This window comes from Anastrepha ludens, chromosome 5 (genome assembly GCF_028408465.1).
Source record: "Anastrepha ludens isolate Willacy chromosome 5, idAnaLude1.1, whole genome shotgun sequence".
Classification (NCBI taxonomy): Eukaryota; Metazoa; Arthropoda; class Insecta; order Diptera; family Tephritidae; genus Anastrepha; species Anastrepha ludens.
The window spans coordinates 105881978-105901484 of record NC_071501.1 but is presented as its reverse complement, the minus strand read 5'-3'; the positions used below and the strand labels follow the sequence as shown (position 1 = coordinate 105901484).

Below are 19507 nucleotides of genomic sequence, written 5' to 3'. Positions count from 1 at the left end.
GTTATACTCTTCTAAAATGCATTTCCATCTTTTCATTTTTGCGTTATGATTTTTATTGCTTAAAGCAAACGTAAGGGGTTGGTGGTCGGTGTAAATTATTACTTTGGCTGAACCGTAGAGATAATTCCGTAGCGTGTTCAATGCCCAAATTATCGCCAACATTTCCTTCTCATTGGCGGCGTAATTCTCTTCTGTCTTTGATAAGGATCTAGATATGAACGTAATAGGTTTACCGGATTGTTCTAAAACAGCACCTAACGCGTAGTTTGATGCGTCGGTTGTCAGATGGAATTCCTTTTTGAAATCTGGGTATGTGAGTATAACTTCCTCAGATATTAATGAAGTTTTAATTTGGTGGAAAGCTTGCTTGGCATTATTATTCAGCGTGATTAACTTTTTACTGGAGCTAGTTTTTGAAGCTCGTCCGTCTTCTCCTCTAAGGAGTGAAGTCAGTGGTCTTGCTAATTTAGCGTAGTCTCGTATAAATCGTCGGTAGTAACCTGATAATCCAAGAAATGATCTCAGATCTTTCAACGTCCTGGGGTAAGGGAAATCCTGGATGGCTTTTACTTTATTAGGATTTGTCTTAATACCACTACGTGATATTACTACTCCTAGAAACTCTACTTCGTCCTTAAAAAATTCACACTTATCCAACTGTACTTTCATTCGAGCGTTTTCGAGTGTTCGGAAAATGGTTTCTAAGTTCTCTAAGTGGCTACGTTCGTCCTTACCAAGTACTATTATGTCGTCTATATAGACATAACAGATTTTTCCAATGTGATCCCTAAGTATGTCATCAAGGGCACGCTGGAAAATGGCTGGTGCATTTTTCAAGCCGAATGGGAGTCTTGTAAATTCATACTTCCCATTATTGACTGAAAAAGCTGTCTTTTCCATGTCGGATTCCTTCAAAGGAATTTGGTGGAAGCCGCTTTTGAGGTCGAGAACAGAGAAAAATTGGCTACTTCCTAGTTGCGAGATTATTTCATTTATTTCAGGTATAGGGTATTTGTCCGCTACTGTCACTGCGTTCAATTTTCGGTAATCGATAACAAGTCTATATTTTTTCTGTCCGGAGGCGTCTAGTTTTTTGGGTACTACCCAAATAGGTGAATTGTATGCAGATCTTGATCGTCTAATGATTCCATCTCTTAGTAAGGTTTCAATCTCTTGGGTTACAAAGTCTCTCATAGCTAAAGGATAGGGATAATATTTGGAATAAATTGGGCTGTCCGAAAGAGTTTTAATTTCCCCAACTACTGTGGTGGTATAGGTAAGCTTTGCATTGGGTTCCGAAAATAATTTGGAATATTTTCTTGTTAAATAATTTATGTCATTTTTCTGCTGCAATGTCATGTGTTCAGTCCTAATATCAATTTTATTAACGTCCGCTGAGAATTTTTGTTTAATTTTAATAACTGTATTGTTACCAATTTTTAGTGTATTATCGTGGATATTTATAATAGCAGACAAGTCTCTTAGACTATCGTTACCAAGAATTCCGTGGAAAGAATTTAATGTTGGGAGTAGGAAGAATTTTAAATTTGTATCATTTTTCCCGAAAAGATTTACCAAGGTGTGATGGGTGATTTCTATTTTTCCGGCTATGGAGTTTGCGAAGAAGGGTTGTTCATTAAGAAGAGGCTTTAAAACAAGATTTGGCTGAATATAATTCTTACTAGAACCAGTATCTAGTAATATCTTAATGATTTTTCCGTTCTTCGTCCGACACTCTATGTACGGTAACGAAGAACACGTCATTCTAAAAAATGTATATCCGTAAAGTCAGCTGAGGTTTCATGTTCCTGAGACAACTGCGGATTATATCCATGATTCAATGCCGTCTCATATTCGTCCATTGTAGGTATACATTCTTGTTCGTATCCTTCCTGTTGGACTTCCTGTTGTTGCCGTTCACTTTCAATATGAAAGTTCCTCTGAAACTTGTATGGTATTTGATGAGAAGTGTTGGATGGCCTCTTTTCAGCTGGTTTACTTGGTCCTGGTCTATTCATGTAATTAATTGCCTTAGATTGCATGGAACGATCAATTTCCATGGGTTCCGGTCTCGGTAATGGTTTTGGAGCTATTGGGCGAGGGGGTGTGAATGTATTTCTGACCTGAGGATAAGGTTGAGAAAGCCATGGTTGAGTTGGCGGTTGAAAGGATGTAGGATACTGTTGAGAAGTTCGTTGTGTATTCCAACCAAATTGAACAGGAGAAGTCCTTTGGTAGTACTGTGACATATTTCTGGGTGCTAGAGGTGGAGGGGTTTGTTGTGGGTAATATGGTCGAGGAACATGGTAGGATGCTCGCGTATTTAGAGGCATATTCCTTTGTCCATTTAACTTTACAGGTGTTGGAGGTGCCTGTCTGTTTGACCTATTATGAGGGGAAAAGTTTACTTGGTTTTCGAGGATTTCACATAGATGAAGTGAATGTGGGAGGTCCTTTGGTTCCTTTACCGCTAGAAGCCTTGGCATATCGCCGTTGAGTCCATTTATGAAGGCATCTCGAGCTTTTTCTCTATACATGTTCGTTAAGACTCTTATAGCTTCTGGGCTCTCCTCCATACAAGATATTTTGTTCAATATCAAGGACAGGTGGGAGTAAACTAGTTGATAAAAATCCCGAATCTGTAAACGTCCCTGAACCAAACTACAAAGTTGGTACTCGAGAGTTTTTAGATCTCGTTTATCAGCATAGTGCCAAGTTAAACAGGAGCGAATAGCCGTCCAATTTAATGGAATATTGTAAGATTCCAAAACTTCGTCTGCATGACCTACAATTTTGTTCCTTATTGTCATAAGTATCCCGAAATATCTCGGAGTCCCCTGATACTGACCATAGTATTCTAAAAGTCTCTCTATACTTTTTTTCCAGGAGCTAAACTCACTTGGATTTCCTGAAAATTCTCTTATTGTCCTAGCTATTTCTGGGACACGGTCCGAATCTGTGGTTCCTTGTGCAACTACGGGTTCGTCCCTCAAATTAAGGAATTCATAGTTAGGGTTCACTATATTGTTCACTAGCTTCTGTCCTTCACTTTCAAAAATATTTTTTACTACCCTACGGATTGTCTCTTCTAATCCTGTCATTGCACTGCTGCTGGCCGCGGTGCCAGTGTTCAGCACGGAAGGTCGGAGTATCGAAGATATGTTGTCGTCAGGCATTTTGGATTTCTTTTTTTAAATAAAATTTCTCTTGATTTTTTTTTTTCACTTTTTGTTTAGTTGCGTTAATTTTCTTACAAAATTTCTCTTTTTAGAATTTTTTCCTTATATAAAGTTTCTCTTGATTTTTTCTTCGCTTTTGTTGCGTTAATTTTCTTACAAAATTTCTCTTTTTGGAATTTTTTTCTTATATAAAATTTCTCTTGATTTTTTCTTCACTTTTTGTTTAACTACATTGATTTTCTTAAACTTACAAACTATATTGAACTTAAAGACTTACACAAATAAATAGATCTCCATCCTGTGAGGTGACGGGCAGGACTTATCCGTTTTGTTCTGAGGGTTCTTCCCGCGATGACTCCGGGTCCTGTATCCGCACACGCTTTGTGTCCACCGACTGAAGCGTTCCTCCAGGTTGTGGCTGCCCAGTCGCCTACTGCTATTTTTGGTGCTGAAGTGTTGAAGATTGTTCCACCACTGCTTGAGGGGCCTTTAGAACTGTATTCTTTTTTCCACTCGCGTCGAAGGATATTCCGCCACTACTTAGGGGCCTTGGAAATTTTCCTTCGTTTTAGCACTTGCGACTGGGCCCCACGTTGGGCGCCAGTTAATTTACCCGGTCACGGTTGTTTTAAAAAAAACAATTTTTATCCGGTGAACGGTCTTTATATGTTGAAACTTAATTTACAACTGACTTAAAAATTATTCTTAGTTCTAATACTAAAGCTAAGCCCGTGTGCCAGCAACGTGACCCATTCTTTGCTGAATAGGCGTTTCCCACGGAAACGCCAATCGCTGCTCTGGTATCTCTTCAAAAGCGTTGCGCGTGTGGAGTGTTGGGTTACCGTCATACTTTGGTTGAGGTGTGTGAACTGTTGCATTAGTTAAAACGTTGCGCATGTGGGGTGTTGGGTTACTATCATATTTTGGTTGAGGTGTGTGAACTGTTGCGTTAGCTTATATACTCGTTCATCTATGTATGTATGTATCAACTTATTTATTGTACTGAAAAACTTGTTTACGAGTTGAAGTATGTATGTATGTATGTGTACTTGCATATCTCCAATATGGTCATATGCGGTTAAACAACTTTGCACTCGAAATTAAGAAAGAAACCAGCACAGAAACTTCTCAAAGCTTTACCGATAGTAGCAAAAAGGTGAGCCCACTTCAAAAATTCGTATCAGACATTTTTCTTTTTGAAGCACAAGCCTACTTTATGGCTGTTGCCGAAGATTCTTCTGCCAGCAGCAAGAACTTTTGCAAGGAATGGATAATTCGTGTGCTATTTTTATTGATATTAGCCGCATCACATGAGAGAATCGCCACATAATACGCTTTGTGGACTTCTTCTAAGAGATCTTGATGAAGTGGTTTTGAAGTGTTTTGCAGAAACCTTTTCTTATACCCCAAAACTTTCAAGATGATGACTTTCGAGGCTACTGTTTTTTCGGATTTCCGGAATATATAAAAACCCTTAATCCGCACAATTTTGCGAGTCCAGTTGTAAGTATGTGACATCGCTTAAAGTTGTCTTCTCTCAAAGCATAGTAGCTCACGTTTTTTAAATAGCTGGTATCTATTATGACTCTAATATCTTTCAGAGTATCCTTAATTAGAGCTCATACTCCATAACTTGAGCATAAATCTTTAGAACTCAACAAGAGTTGCTCCATCGTTTATCATCTTCTCTCGTTTTTCATTAAAACAACAATCAAATTACCTTTTAGATATTGTCGTGGGGAAACCGGTTATTAAAAGCAGGCATGTTTCGCCTGTTGCCATTGCTTTTTCGGAGGGGCTAGTATGTAGAAGCAATGTTCGACTAGATTGTTATTTCAGATGTGGACGCATAGGAGCCATAGCTTAAGAATCTGCTCTAACGAGGGCTGTGGCGAAGCGTTTCGCCTAACAACGTGAATGCAACATCACATATTTTGCAATACATAAAAGTGTTGTAGAAAAGGAAAATTGGGAATCATGCTTTGATCTACAAACAAAGTACAGTTGCACACCTTGCTTAAGTTAGTTGAGTAAGTAATAACATAAAGTCACCACCTCGAAGAACAATTTTTTTGTATCTATGTATGTGGGGTGCTAGTACTGGCAAATATGTTGCACGTCTCATTTTTATGAAGTAAGAAAGAATTATGAAAGCCAAATCAACGCGGTGAATTATATGTGGAGACGAACAACCATGTCTTTGCTCGTATACATGCAGTACTGCGGCTCCATAGAAAAAGAACGCAAAAATAGGAAACTGTCTGTATTTTGCTAAAAATTTGTTTCTTAAGACTTCTTATACTTAATTGGCGCGATAACCGCTTACGCGATTTTGGCTGAGTTTAACAAAGCGCACCAGTCGTGTCTTTCTCCTGTTAACCCGCGCCAGTTGGACACACCAAGTGAAGTCAAGTCCTTCTTCACCTGATCTTTTCAACGCAAAGGAGGCCTTCCGCTTCCTCTGCTACCACCAGCTAGTACCGCATCGAATACTTTCAGAGATGGAGTGTTTGTATTCATTCGGACGACATGACCCAACCAACGTAGCCGCTGGATCTTTTTTCGGTGCGCTATGTCTATGCCGTCGAAAAGCTCATACAGTTCGCCTACGATATTCGCCATTGCCAACGTGCAAAGGTCCAAAAATCTTGCGCAGAATCTTTCTCTCAAACACTCCAAGCGTGCTTCATCGGATGTTGGTATCGTCCACGCTTCTGCGCCATGCTTTAAATGCTTAAATCCTTAAAGGACTACAGTACGCTAAACCCGAATATCAAATTTGTGTTTTCATAGCTTTCATATTTTCGATGAAATTAAGACTAAGATGAAGATTCAACATTTTTCTTCCTAAAGCATTGAAACAATACCAAATACCTTTATATTCGGGACCAAAAAAATTTTTATTTTTGCTTACTCAATGGTTTCAATTAAGGCACAGATATTAACGATGCCTTGTTTTTGTTCTCGAAGTTTTACGTTCTTATTTCCTTTTGAAGCGCCGTTAGGTCTGATCGTGGGTCAATATTTCACGTCGAGTATACACTGGAAGACATAATCTAATTACCTGAAGTCATTTTAATACTTAATTATTATGCCACTTATATTTTAGAAATAAATGAATTCTTACGTAATATGTACTGCTCTTACAAACTAGTCCAAGCAACAAAAAATTAAATTCGCTCCACATGCAAATATCTTCTCAAATAAATCTTTATCCAAGGGGTTAATTAAATTCCGTGGAGTGTATGATGAGAGGAGTCGATTTAGCTACGTCTGTCTGCCCATCTGTCCACGCGCATGATGACTCAATCAAAATTTTATTTTTTTTGTTTATTTTTTATTTACGTGAAATATATTTATAAAAGATTATATTACACAAATAAGGCAACTATCTGCCAAGGCGATCTGCCTCTCAATTAAACATCGAATACATATTACTTCTTTCTTACTGAATTTGCCACACCCACTTTTGCGTAAATGGCTATACCTTGATAATGTGTTAATAAAACTTGCCTAAAATTTTCCAAATTCTAAACACCAGATTGGAAACAGCTGTTTTCTTACTGTTAAATTTTTAGAAGTAAAATTTTATCCAGTAAAAACTTTCAACTTCACCTCAATTTCCTTTGGCGCTTGCAATTTCCCCTTCCTAGCAATTGTTTTCAAACCAAAGCACTAATTTGTACCAATTTTAAAAAATTATCACTTACGTGCTCACTTAGTCGAGGTCCAATTTATGTAACTTAATAAGCATACGTTCAAACCAACCAATTAGCTGAGGTACGCTGAGAAGCTTCTAATTGCACTTCTCATTTGACAGCTGAAAGTGTCTTGATTTTGTTTGTGAAATCTTCAGTGTAATGAAAATGAAGAAAAACTTTACTCTAGAACGAAATGTATTAGTTTATATAGATATATTGAACTTTCCCAATCAATGCAATAAAGTTTTCATTGCAGTTTGGCTTTGTTCATAAAAAAGGAAAAATAACTTCTTAATTCTTCAAAGTTTAAGGAGTCGGGAGCTATTACCACTTGCAGCAATAAAACAAATCGTAACTCAATGGTCGATGCAGAAGGAAGTAAATAAAATTAAAATAAAATTTGTTTGTTATGGAATTTCCTTTATTATAGAATTTTTTTAAATTTACTTACCATCAACTTTGTCCGCTATCGTTGTTTCGTTTCCTCTATTTGATTTAAATGTTTTCCGTTGTTTTTTGTTTTTTTTGTATTTTCTTATTGAACATACCTTTTGCTCCTCTCATTAAACGAACTTCACAGGGTTGCATAGAGAGCCTGACGCAAATTTATTGTCAATCAAGTATTAATTAAAAATTTTAAATTTTTGTACGGTCAATTGGTTTTAAAATAAGGGTTAAAGTGCTGAAATGTTCTTAACTGCCAATTAGGTGTCTGTTCAATTAAATCTAGTCTAGCACAGTCTAAAATCAAGGATCAAGAATAAGAAATTGAGCCTTCCGAATTCACTGTAACGTCAGGCTCCGAGAATGTACAAACAAAGCGAAACAGGATTACTTGTGCGTGAAGAAGAAAAGTAGGCACAAGCAATAAAAACTACCAAACACAATTAAGAACCTATAGATCTTAGATTTTTAGTATGGAAACTGCCCATCAAGCTTAGATAAGAATACCAAGTAACGTATGTATACAATCAAAGTAAAACGAAACCAAAGCGATTGGATATGAGGCACGAAAAAGCTTATTTTATTGCTAAAACATCCAAGAAATGCTCGGATTTCAATTATTCTGTAATTGAAATCAGCAAAGGCAAACATTTTCTATATAATTGCTGCATTTTTTAATTGCTTAAATCGTGTATTTTCTTTTCCAAATTGGCTGTAAGAGTAGAAATATAAAATTCGCTCACCATAGTAAACAGTTTTTCACCATAAGGCAATTCTACTGAGGGGCATAGAATAACGAGAATTCATAATTTTTAATTAATATAATTTATTATTATTCCGTGAGTTTTTGAAAATCTATCTTAGTGATAAAAACTTGTGTTTTTGGTAAAAGTTTAAAAAATTTGATATAGTATTCGGTTTTCTGTGAACACTCCTTTACCCGATTTGCGATTGCCGGTTGGAAGCATAAGTGAACAGTTGTTGTCACTTGCTGTGTTCCCAGTTGTAAAAACTTTGCAGAGAACTTCAATCTGTCAAATTCACATCATTCAAAGCCAATAGAAAAGCGATCACCTGAAAAATTCATTCATAATAACTCTGTTTTGAAAAATTTATTTATTAAATCTTTTTTTTTTTATTACTCCAACATAATTCGGAATGAGTATTTTCAGCCTCAAGGGCTTGAGTGTGCGTTTCTGCCGGCAGGCATACATTCTGGCTAGTGTGCGAGCGGGAGTTACACCAATGCCGGGCCGAACCAAATTGAGGTTAAGTTTGTGTGAGTGCAGTAATCAGCAGACAATCAATTACAGTAGTCGAGGGATTGTAGTGCATGCAATTGCTACCACACATGAAGAACTAACAAGACTAAAGCCATGTCTACTTGCAGCCACAACGCCGTTACGCGGTATCCACAACAACTTGTATCAAATGGTAAAAAAGCGTACACTTGATGCACGCACTAAATTGCAGCATAACAAATTTCCTAATAATGAAGCATGTGAAGAACCATCAAAGAACCCTTCATCTAATTGCAATGACCAAAGTGGTAGTACAATGTGTTCGTCTCCATCTCCCGGTCCTTCCGAACGATTATCACCACCCTCATCCTCATCCTCACCCTCATCTACCTCATGCAAACCTCAAATTGAAAAGTCTGCAAAAGAACCTTGTCCACCCAATCCAGTCAAGCTTGAACAAACGGTCAAAGCAATATATTTATATTAAATCCGTCATATTGACAATGATTATACTTTTAATTTAATTTTTTTTGATTTTCTTTCCTTTTGCTAACTACAGACACAAAAAGGGTGTGTTAAAAATACAGAATTACTGCAAGCAAAAGACTGCAATATAAGTAATAGAAAAAAGGTAACTTGTGATAAAAAACCAAGTGGAGGTGGCGGTGCTGGTGGTGTAGGCGGTACAGGCGGCGCAAAGGGTGCAAGCGGTGCAGGTCAAAGTGGCTCACCTGGTTCGGGTATGGGAGATGATGAAGCGACAAGGAAAACTAGAATGCTATTGGCTATGCTGGCGGCTTTGGGACTCGGTGGTTTGGTAAGCAAGAAAAAATTGAGTTGCTTTTCTCTGTTAACGATATCAATTTTCCTTAGCTTTTGTGGTTATTGACGAGGCGAAAACCGAAGAGTAGTGAGAGCAAAGAATGTAAACCAGGTGCAAAGAGCGTAACGACAAGTAAAGTTTACAAAATGTTTAATATGACTCAAATTTCAATTTTTAATTTAAATCTCCTACCAGTTCCAGCGGCATCAGCTGATCTGCCAAAACATGTGCCGTATTTACTAGTTGGTGGTGGAACAGCAGCTTTTTCAGCATTCCGAGCAATTAAGTCGAATGATCCGCGTGCAAAGGTGTGTACTTCTTATATGTTTTGTAATTTGAAAAATAGTTCTTAATATCCCTGTTAAATTCAAGTTTTGGTAAAGATATATAGTTTGCGATATCTTAACTATGAGTTTACTTCAAATTAAATTCATGTATGATTTAAATGGCGATCAACTATTTTAATAATTGTTTAAAATTGTTCAAGGCTTCACAAATTTATAAAATAATCGTTTCATTAGCTTAATTACCTGTTCCTGAAGCAAACAAATTAAATACTTTAAGTCGTAACTTAGAAAGGCGTATTTGAGTGAATGAAGTACTGAAGCTTTTATAATTAATTTTAGGTGCTTATGATCACAGATGAAATGAAAAAGCCTTATATGCGGCCACCACTTTCCAAAGAACTTTGGTATTCGGCAGAAAAGGGTGAAGTTACGAAAGACTATCGTTTCAAACAGTGGACTGGCGCAGAAAGAAGGTAATTATTGTATGATTGAAGTTAATAATTCAAAATTTGCGAAATATATTAGTTTATTCGGTTTGAATTAATGTTTTTGTAAAAATGGTGTTATATCTCCTAAAATTTGTACTACAAAAAATCAATTGAACTGACAACTTACGTAACACATCCAAGTGAATAGATTCACAAACAAAGGATAAGAGATTACTTCATATTTAGCTTCAAAAGCAAGTAATCCCAATCTGGAGAATCTTGTGCTCTTATTATTTCTTGTATATGTTTTTCCGCCGTAGCGTGACTACCATTCGGAATTCACAGAGAGAACGTAAGTTCGAATATCGGTGAAACACCAAAGTTCAGAAAAACATTTTTCTAATAGCGGTCACCCGTCGGCAGGCAATGGCAAACCTCCGAGTGTATTTCTGCCATGAAAAAGCTCCTCATAAAAATATCTGCAGTTCGGAGTCGGCTTGAAACTCTAGGTCCCTCCATTTGTGGAACAACATCAAGACGCACGCCACAAATAGGAGGAGGAGCTCGGCCAAACACCCAAAAAGGGTGTACGCGCCAATTATATATTTATTATGTATATATATATGTTTTTCCATATATTTTTCATCAGGCCCATATTAATTTACCTATTTTCCACCTCCAGCCTCTTCTTTGAGCCTGAAGAGTTCTTTGTTGAACCTTCGAAGCTAATGGAAACAATAAATGGTGGCATCGCCGTGGCGCAAGGTTTCACTGTGAAGAAGGTTGATCCAGCCAAACATATTGCAACGTTGGCCGACGGTTATGAAATCGGCTATGACGAATGTTTGATAGCGACTGGTATGCAATTCAACTATAATACACACACACAGTCGCAAGTTATTTAACAATTACTTTTCATCTATCGATTATTTCAGGTTGCACACCGAAAAATCTCGATGTGTTTTTGCATGCAATACCTGGCGTGAGGGAAAAGGTTATGATGTATCGCAGTCCCGATGATTTTGAACGTTTGAAGCAATATGCTGATGAGAAGAAATCGATTACAATTTTGGGGAATGGCTTTACCGGCAGCGAGTTGGCATGTTCGCTGGCGAATTATGCCAAGAACAAAAAAGTGAAAATATATCAAATATTTCCGGAATCTGGAAATATGTCCCGAGTACTGCCTGATTATCTAAGCAAATGGACCACTGCCAAGATGGAATCAATGGGAGTGTGTGTCATACCTGAGACGAGCGTCAAAGAAGCACAACGCGACGAAACACTACTGAAGCTGTCGCTTAGCAATGGCAAGAGTTTATTAACCGATGTTGTAAGTACTTCCGACAATCTATTCAATCGAATGGAAATAAGCAATGCATTTTGTAATTTTCTGCATTTATCTTGGTTTGCTCAGGTTGTAGTATGCGTGGGTTGTGAACCGAACACAAAATTAGCGACAACCTCGCGCTTGGAGACCGATAGTAATATAGGCGGTTTTGTAGTTAATGCTGAATTAGAGGCTAGGCGAAATTTGTTTGTGGTAAGTGACGACTAGTTTCATAACTTAGAAGACTAGTTAAATAACTTTGTTTATACAATTAATAGGCTGGTGATGCATCTTGTTTCTACGATCCATTGCTTGGACGACGACGCATCGAACACCATGACCATTCTGTGGTATCAGGCAGACTGGCGGGAGAAAATATGGTCGGAAAAAGTGAGTAATTTGTGTTAAGTTGATGTTGCGCAACGTAAAACAGCTGCACTGTGCTATGGCATATCCTAGTCCTAACCTAACCTTTGTCAATTGTGAATATCACATGTGAACTGGTATTTTCTCCATTAACCTTGCTCATCCGGTTAAAGTTGACATGTCTCAATATTTCTACCTCATATACATCTTTGCAACTCTTGATTGTCAGCAAAGATAGTCACAGCCGTACCATTTTGTAGAAGCGTAGATTTTCTGCTAATATCAAAAAACACATGACAGCTGCTAGTCTGCCGAATGCGCATCAGTGACTTATCCGTAGTCGGATACGAACCATCATCCATTGCAAACGAAGAGGCAGATTTGTCCTACTGTAAGCATCCGATATATACGTATCAATTTCCCAACACTACTGACCAGGTGAATCCCGGGGATCCCCGCATAAAGGATCTCAATTTGCAGATTCGGCAACTGGGGACCCAGTATAAGCGGACCAAATGGGAAGAGCACTTGAAGACCTGCAATTTCACTACTGGTGTGAGTAAACTCTGGCCCACCGTAAAGTCTTATCTCCCGATAACTCTCCTTTCTCCAGTAGTGAAGACTCTTGAAGTCCTACACCCACTCTACACGAATAATTTGGCACCATCCCCACATCAGCATGGTTTTCGAAGGTTGTACAGTACCCCCACAACACTCGCTGCCATAAACACCCAAATAAACCGCGGGCTTAACCAAAACCGCCTCTGCGAGAAGACTGTCCTAGTAGCGCTGGACCTCTTTCGACACGTTACTAGATGGCATTATACAGTCGACATTCCCGCTAGGGCTGAACAGATGATCCGCGAATTATTTGAGAAGTCGGTACTCGTTAGTGAATTTCCGAGACCAAAACTCTAAGCAGAGGTGGATAAAGCCAGGTGTTCCGCGTGGTGATGCCCTTTCACCCTTGTATTTCAACTTCTACATATCGAAGCTTTCCCGGACACCAGAGGGAATCTCCCTGGTCTCCTATGCTGACGATTGTGCGACAATGGCGTCGGGCAATGACATCGATGGCCTGTGCGAAAGTATACGTTTACCTCACCAGCCTCTCGCTTTTTCATTGCGAGGAATCTACAACTTTTTCCCACTAAGTCAACGGCAATCCTCTTTACCAGCACAACTCAAAGTTATAGTCGACAACACACCAATGCCGACTGTAAACAACCCCAAAATTGTGGGAGTTACCTTTGATAGTTTGCCCTCCAAAACTACGAGCGGCTTATTATATGAGATTAAATTCCTACCTCTCCACGATAGACCCTGCCATATCAAACATCTTCAATATGCGAGGAAGCCAAAAACCCTGTTTCACAGACACGCAAAAATCGCTCCAACGTAATTTTTTTTTTTCCCATCCAAAAAATCATATTTTCTGAGCCTACCATTAGATTGTCAATGTCAATGATGCCAACAAAAATGCTCTTAGCAACTTTTTTGTAACATTCCGAGAAAATATTACTAATATTTTATTTCTCTTACAGAAAAAGCCTATACGCATCAGAGTATGTTTTGGTCCGACTTGGGTCCAGAGGTCGGTTACGAAGGCATCGGCCTCGTTGATGCTTCCTTGCCCACAGTTGCTGTGTTTGCATTGTCTACACCGAATCCAGAACGCCGCAGTGATAATTTAACCGAAAAAGCTGTGGTCGAGGGTGGGGACGGCGGTAAGACAGTGACTGTGAACACGGAAGCACCGGACGTCAAGTGCGATCCGAACGAGGCGGACGAGTATGGGCGCGGGGTTATTTTTTATATGAAAGATGATAAGATAGTGGGTATTTTATTGTGGAACCTCTTCAATCGCATTGGTTTGGCACGAACAATTATCAATCAGAATAAGAAATACGACGACTTAAATGAAGTTGCGAAACTCTTCGAAATTCATGCGTAGTTCCGAGAAGCGTTAAACAAATTCGTAATGTTTAATAATAATTTGGTTAGGTAAAAATGTTTGTTACCATTAGTTAATTACACGTGTAAATTTGCAATGTACATCTGAAATATACATTTATATAAATATGCATTTCGGTTAAAACACACTCAGCCACGCGCATCCACTCAGACAGCAGAGATTTTTGAAATTGATTGCCAATACACAATTATTGGGTGGGTGCCACTGCCAGGAGGATGCGGCAAATGTGAATACGCTACTATTTTCACAAGTTGACTAGCATTTAAGCTTTATTAAGAAACCCTTTGTAGCCTGTAATTGACGAATGCTTTTAAAAAACTATTCATTGAAACCAAATCAATACTTAAAAATATGCACATAAGATCACTCTAATTGTATACTTAAGATATTAGGGTATTTGTTGAATGCTTGAAGAGCGTAAATAAAATTTATCAATTAAAAAAAAAAAAACACATTCTTCAGCTTTGTTAAAAAATGAATATGAAAATAAATGGTTTTCTTGGTTCACAGCAAATTGTGAAATGTCTGAAATAGGGTGATTTTAAACTCCTCTACTAAAATAATTTAAGTTCATTGGTAAAAGCTCTCCATTGATAAAAAAAGTGCAGTTGATTAAAAAAATACTGTATTGAAGTAGATGAAAAAAAATTAGAAATTAATTAGTTACTTCAAAAATTTAGGTTTAATTCTTGTATTTTCATTTCGTTTAACTGCAAACAAAAAAATCCAAATTAAATAAAAAATAGATAAATTGGCTACCTTTCCACTATAAAAGAAATAAAATGAAAAAAATTCCACTTCGTAGAAAAAAATGATTTTAGTCAATAAAAAAAAAAATTCCATGATTCTGTGACTTGTATACTGGTGATTTGAAGTTGCATATGTGAGGTCTCGATCGCAGTAGTTGACATTCGTTTGAAGCGTAAAGGTAGCTTTTTATCTGGCGATGAAAAATTTATCTTTTTTGATAACCCTAAGCGTCGAGCCTGCCAGGTTAACCAGGTCCATCGACAGCGAAAAAAAATATTCATGCTTCAAGGGTTGTGTTGTGCATCTGGTGGAATCAGAAGGGTGTCATCTATTATGAACTCCTTAAACCATTTGAAACCATCACTGTTGATCGTTATCGACTGCAGTTAATGCGTTTGAAACGAGCTCTCGAAGAAAAACGGCCGGAATGGGACGGTAGATATAACAAACTGATTTTACTGCATGACAACGCCAGGCCACACGTTGCTAAATCGGTCCAGAACTATTTAGAGGGACTGAATTGGGAAATCTTGTCCCACCCGCCGTATTCTCCAGACATTGCACCTGTGGAATACCATCTGTTCCGATCACTTCTTACGACAGCATCGCAAACTGGCTCAATGAATGGATGAAGTCAAAAGAATTCGAATTTTTTGCCAGAGGAATCCGTATGCTGCCCGAAAGATGGAGTAAAGTTATATTTAATACGTAACTTTCGCTAAGAAAGGACGGAAACTTATTCCTATACCCAATATATAATAGTGGTACTTCATCCATTTCACCTACCTACCTACCTTCCTTTGCTTAGTCCTTTAGTGAGTTGAAAAACTGAGTATGCAGCATTTCTACAATACAGGGTGAACGATATGAAGTGTTACCTATTCAAAACAACATAACTTTTTTGTGTGAAATTAGTTTTTATTGATTTCAAAGACCAAATTGTTCAAAAATGATTACAATTTTAACATATATTCACTTTAGCTCGATATGACCACCTTTTGCCTTGACTGTAGCCTTCAAACGGTCAAAAAATGAGTTACATGCTGCACGAATGTGATCCTGAGGTATTTTGGCCGATTCTCCTTTGCTCTTTCGCACCGAATTTTTTTTTGCTGGGGTGAAAGATCGTGTGCTTTTTGGAACTTGTAAGCCTTGACCTTGAGCTCATTTTTCAATATGCGTCGAATGCTGTCTTGCGATATTTTCAGTTCTTTGGCCATTTTTCTTCCACTTTGACGTGGATTTCGTTCAAGTCGAGCCTTCACTTTCCGAACCATTTCTGGCGTTGTTGCGGTTTTTTTTGGTCCACCTCCATAGCGTTTTGCAATGCTACCAGTATCATTGTAACGTTTTATAGTGCGATTCATAAACATTTTATCCACTTTGAGGTTACTGAGCTCACGAACAATGGCTGGTTGTGATTTTCCAGCCAAATATAACGCAATCACTCTATTACGTTTGAATTCCAGCACAGAAAAAAAAATTGAACAAAACTGGGACCCAAATCCTTTTGATGGCTTATAAACAATATATTGAACTGTCATTAGAACAATTTTGACGTTGATTTCATGAGCTGTTTTACATACACAAGCAGTGTGAAGTTGGTAACCCTGTATATGAAGCTCTAGTTCCACGCCTATATGGTGCATTTTCCTGGAAAACTTCCACAGTCCCACGTTGATATATCAAAAAAATAAAAATAAAAAAAAATAAAAAAAACGACTCTTCACGTACGATTTCATTTGATTTTCTTTATTTGTATATTTAATATTGTGTATTATATAAAACTAAAACTTAGTTACAATTAAAGTTAAATTATGATATTTTTCTCTCAATTACTACAACTACAATTATAATGAAAATACACTAAAAATTAAAATTAATGTGCTAACACAAAGAAAATGGAAGCCAATGGATGAAGATATATTTTATTGTTGTTTAAATTGAATTTAAAAACAAACAAAAACTAAAAGCTTTCAATTGTGTTCCACTAAATTAAATGTAAAAGAAATTAAAAAAAATACATTGTACATATAACTGTTGTTCTCTCTTTTCTTGTACAATTTAAAGCCAATTTTCAAGCAACGAAATGAAGACGACTTCTTGGATAGAAACGCATAGGCGCCTATGCATGTAACGGCATTTGTATATTACTTTTTAACATTTTTTCCACTTTTTATCACATTTGGTTTTGCAAAAACTTTTTATTTTACTTTTTGTTTTTTTTTTTTTTTAATAGAACAATAATTATTTTTAATACATTTTGCGTTGCGGTGTTGTTTGTACATTAAGAATAAAAACAAAATCTTGTCAACTTTTCTCTGCAAATGCGTGTTGGTGTATGGAAGTGTGGGAGCGTGTGTGTGTGTGTGTGTGTATGGACAGAGTATTCTATGCGGGTGCAAATTTTGCTTAAAAGATACTTGAAAAGCTTAAACAATTCATTTTGATTTTATTGTATAATTCATTTCTTCTCAACTATGTTTGTTTATATGTATGTGTGTATGTATATTTTCACTGCGACATCGTTAAGATCAATTGCAACAATTTGCAAGTGATTTACATTTTGCTTTACTTTTGCATTTTTGCATTTTTGTTTTTTTGTAATTTAAATTTAATTTGTTTCACATACTAAGTATAATTTTATTATTACTATTTAAAACTGTTTGCTCTTGCCGTTATTATTATTAATTTATAAATTTATTAAGTTTAAAACTACAAACAACAATAAAACAAATATATTCTCCTTATAATTCATTTATATGTGTGAGTGAGAGTGTAGAACTGGATGCATGCGTATATAAGTATGTATGTGTGTGAGTGTGTGTGGGTGTCGCCGTTGCTGAAACCTGTTCCGAGGCGTTATTGTAAAGCTTAAAAAGGGGTCACTTACATATGTAGGTACATACATACATACATATGCATGCCGACTACAGCGAAATACAAAATTTCTTCTACATACTGAAGGTGTTTTGTTTGATTAATTATTTCATATTTTTGTTTTTGCATTATTTTACTAAATATAAAATTTGATTTGCTTGATGAGCTTGGAAGAAAATGAAATACATTTAAAATAATTTGTTTTTCTATTTAAAAATTAAAATTTACATACCTACATATATTGTATATTTAAAAGCATATATGTATGTGTGTATATGCATGTACACTTACTTAAGAAATGTTGTTTGTATTGACTCAATACTATTGAGTAAAAGATGTTTTTAAAAAATATACAAAATCGTTTTAAAAAATAATAATTGCTATTGGCACATTTTATACGTCAAACTTACATAACATAACAACTTAAGCAACAAAAAAAGCAAAAAACAAAAAAATTAAAAAAAAAAATACAAAAAAAAATTTAAAAATAAAAAAAAAAATACAAAAAAAATGTTTTTAAAAAATAAAACACAAAGAAAAAAAAACGAAAATTAAAAAAAAAATACAAAGAAAAAACAACGAAAATTAAAAAAAAAAATACAAAGAAAAATACAACGAAAATTAAAAAAATACAAAAAAAACTTACAAAAAACAGTTTTTTTATAAGAAAAAAAAAATTCTATACATATGCACAGAATTTTCAACAAAGCTGAGTTAGGTTGTTGAGCCTATCCAAATTGCCGCGATTCGGTGAACCAAATATTCGCTGAATACTCGTTGAACTTAATACTCGTTGAACTAAATACTCGTTGAACAAAGTACTCGTTGAACGAAATACTCATTAACGGACACTGCCTAAACTGCAGTGATTTTACAGATTATTCGCTTAACATAATTGCAGTAAGCTTTCAGCTGAACTTTTCAGGCTTTTATGCGAGCTTTAAAAATCTGTTTTTTTTTCATAAACTTTCATGCGAACTTTCATTGGACCTTTCAATTCAGCTATAGATACATATATGTAGATCAGTTTGGTAAAAAAGAAATCCACTATTTTTGCGCAAGAAATTTTTTAGTGCGAAATGTCAGCTCGACAACGAACATGAATTTTAAATTGTTTGATCGATATTTTACCGAGGAAATAATAGATTTCTTTTTCCGCAAACTAATATTATACATATTTTCCCGTAGTTCCTTGGTGGAATATGGGCGCTCAGAGCTAATAGAAGCTATAGAAAAAGGTGCCGCAGCAACCAAGCAAATATTTATGTTCCGGCAAGATTTTAAAATGTTTAGCTCTCTCTTTCCTTAAAGCTCCAATAAACCTTAAAATAAAGTAAAAGCGAAATATAGCCGCACATTTCATTGCGTTGGCAGTACTAGCCAATTTTTGGTTTGGAGATTTTTTCAGCATTCTCAACAATATACAGCTTTTCATGATATTTTTCGATCAGCTTTCACTAGTGCTTTGCTTCTAATTTACAATTTAAGCTTTGAGTATTGCATAATCCTGGATGAGCTTTCATCGAAATAAGCTTTCTTTGGCGCTTTCGGCAATTCAGCTTCGTTAGTATTGGAATTTTTTAGCCACGAATATATCGGAAGTGTGTAGGTTCGAATCTCCGTGCATGAAACGCCAAAATGATAGAAAAAGTTTTTTGCTAATAGCGGTCACCCCTCGACAGGCAATCACAAACCTCCGAGTGCATTTCTGCCATGAAAAAGCTCCTCATGAAAAATATCCTCATAACATAATATATATACATATATAGGGCCCTCTAACTTCTAGTTGGAGCATAGGGCGGGCAGGCTTTTTTATTCAAAAATCTCATTTCCGCTTTCGTTGAACGGCGCCTATAAGTTTTCAACTTATTTAAGCTATCTGACGCATGTTGCCTTAAAAAGACTCTAACTAGCTGAGATTTCATTGCTGCTTACTTAGTTTCTAGCTTAGGCGAGATTAGCTTTCATTAGCATTTTATGCAAGCAACTTTTGATAGAAAATACTTTATGCTAAGTCTTCACATCCTTCAGATTCAATACACCAGTACTTCAATGTTGTCATTCTTCGCTTGAGCGGGAACTCTAAAGGAATTTAGTATTCAG

At 36.4% G+C, this 19507-nt stretch overlaps 1 protein-coding gene across 3 annotated transcripts; it reads left to right on the top strand.

Moving 5' to 3' along the window:
- Window positions 1–8343: 8343 nt before the first annotated feature.
- Window positions 8344–14226, top strand: LOC128863462 (putative apoptosis-inducing factor 1, mitochondrial). 3 transcript variants are annotated; one of them, XM_054102626.1, is made up of 11 exons: window positions 8345–8603; window positions 8715–8758; window positions 9125–9382; window positions 9439–9520; window positions 9584–9696; window positions 10015–10148; window positions 10786–10961; window positions 11039–11436; window positions 11521–11646; window positions 11712–11823; window positions 13344–14225. In XM_054102626.1, exons 1-11 carry the CDS (start codon window positions 8483–8485, stop codon window positions 13751–13753), a joined length of 1974 nt encoding a protein of 657 aa, XP_053958601.1. In that variant the 5' UTR covers window positions 8345–8482; the 3' UTR covers window positions 13754–14225. The 3 variants fall into 3 exon arrangements, with proteins under 3 accessions (XP_053958599.1, XP_053958601.1, XP_053958600.1); XM_054102624.1 differs by having other exon boundaries at window positions 8344–9028; window positions 13344–14226; XM_054102625.1 differs by having other exon boundaries at window positions 8346–8758.
- The last annotated feature ends 5281 nt before the right edge of the window (window positions 14227–19507 follow it).

Bases quoted from the DNA above. Each gene is read 5' to 3' on its own strand.
- LOC128863462 (XM_054102624.1), top strand. From the start codon at position 8,483: ATGAGTATTTTCAGCCTCAAGGGCTTGAGTGTGCGTTTCTGCCGGCAG. The intron at 9,521-9,583 runs GTAAAGTTTACA...ATCTCCTACCAG, and splicing joins TGCAAAGAGCGTAACGACAA to TTCCAGCGGCATCAGCTGAT. The intron at 10,962-11,038 runs GTATGCAATTCA...CGATTATTTCAG, and splicing joins CGAATGTTTGATAGCGACTG to GTTGCACACCGAAAAATCTC.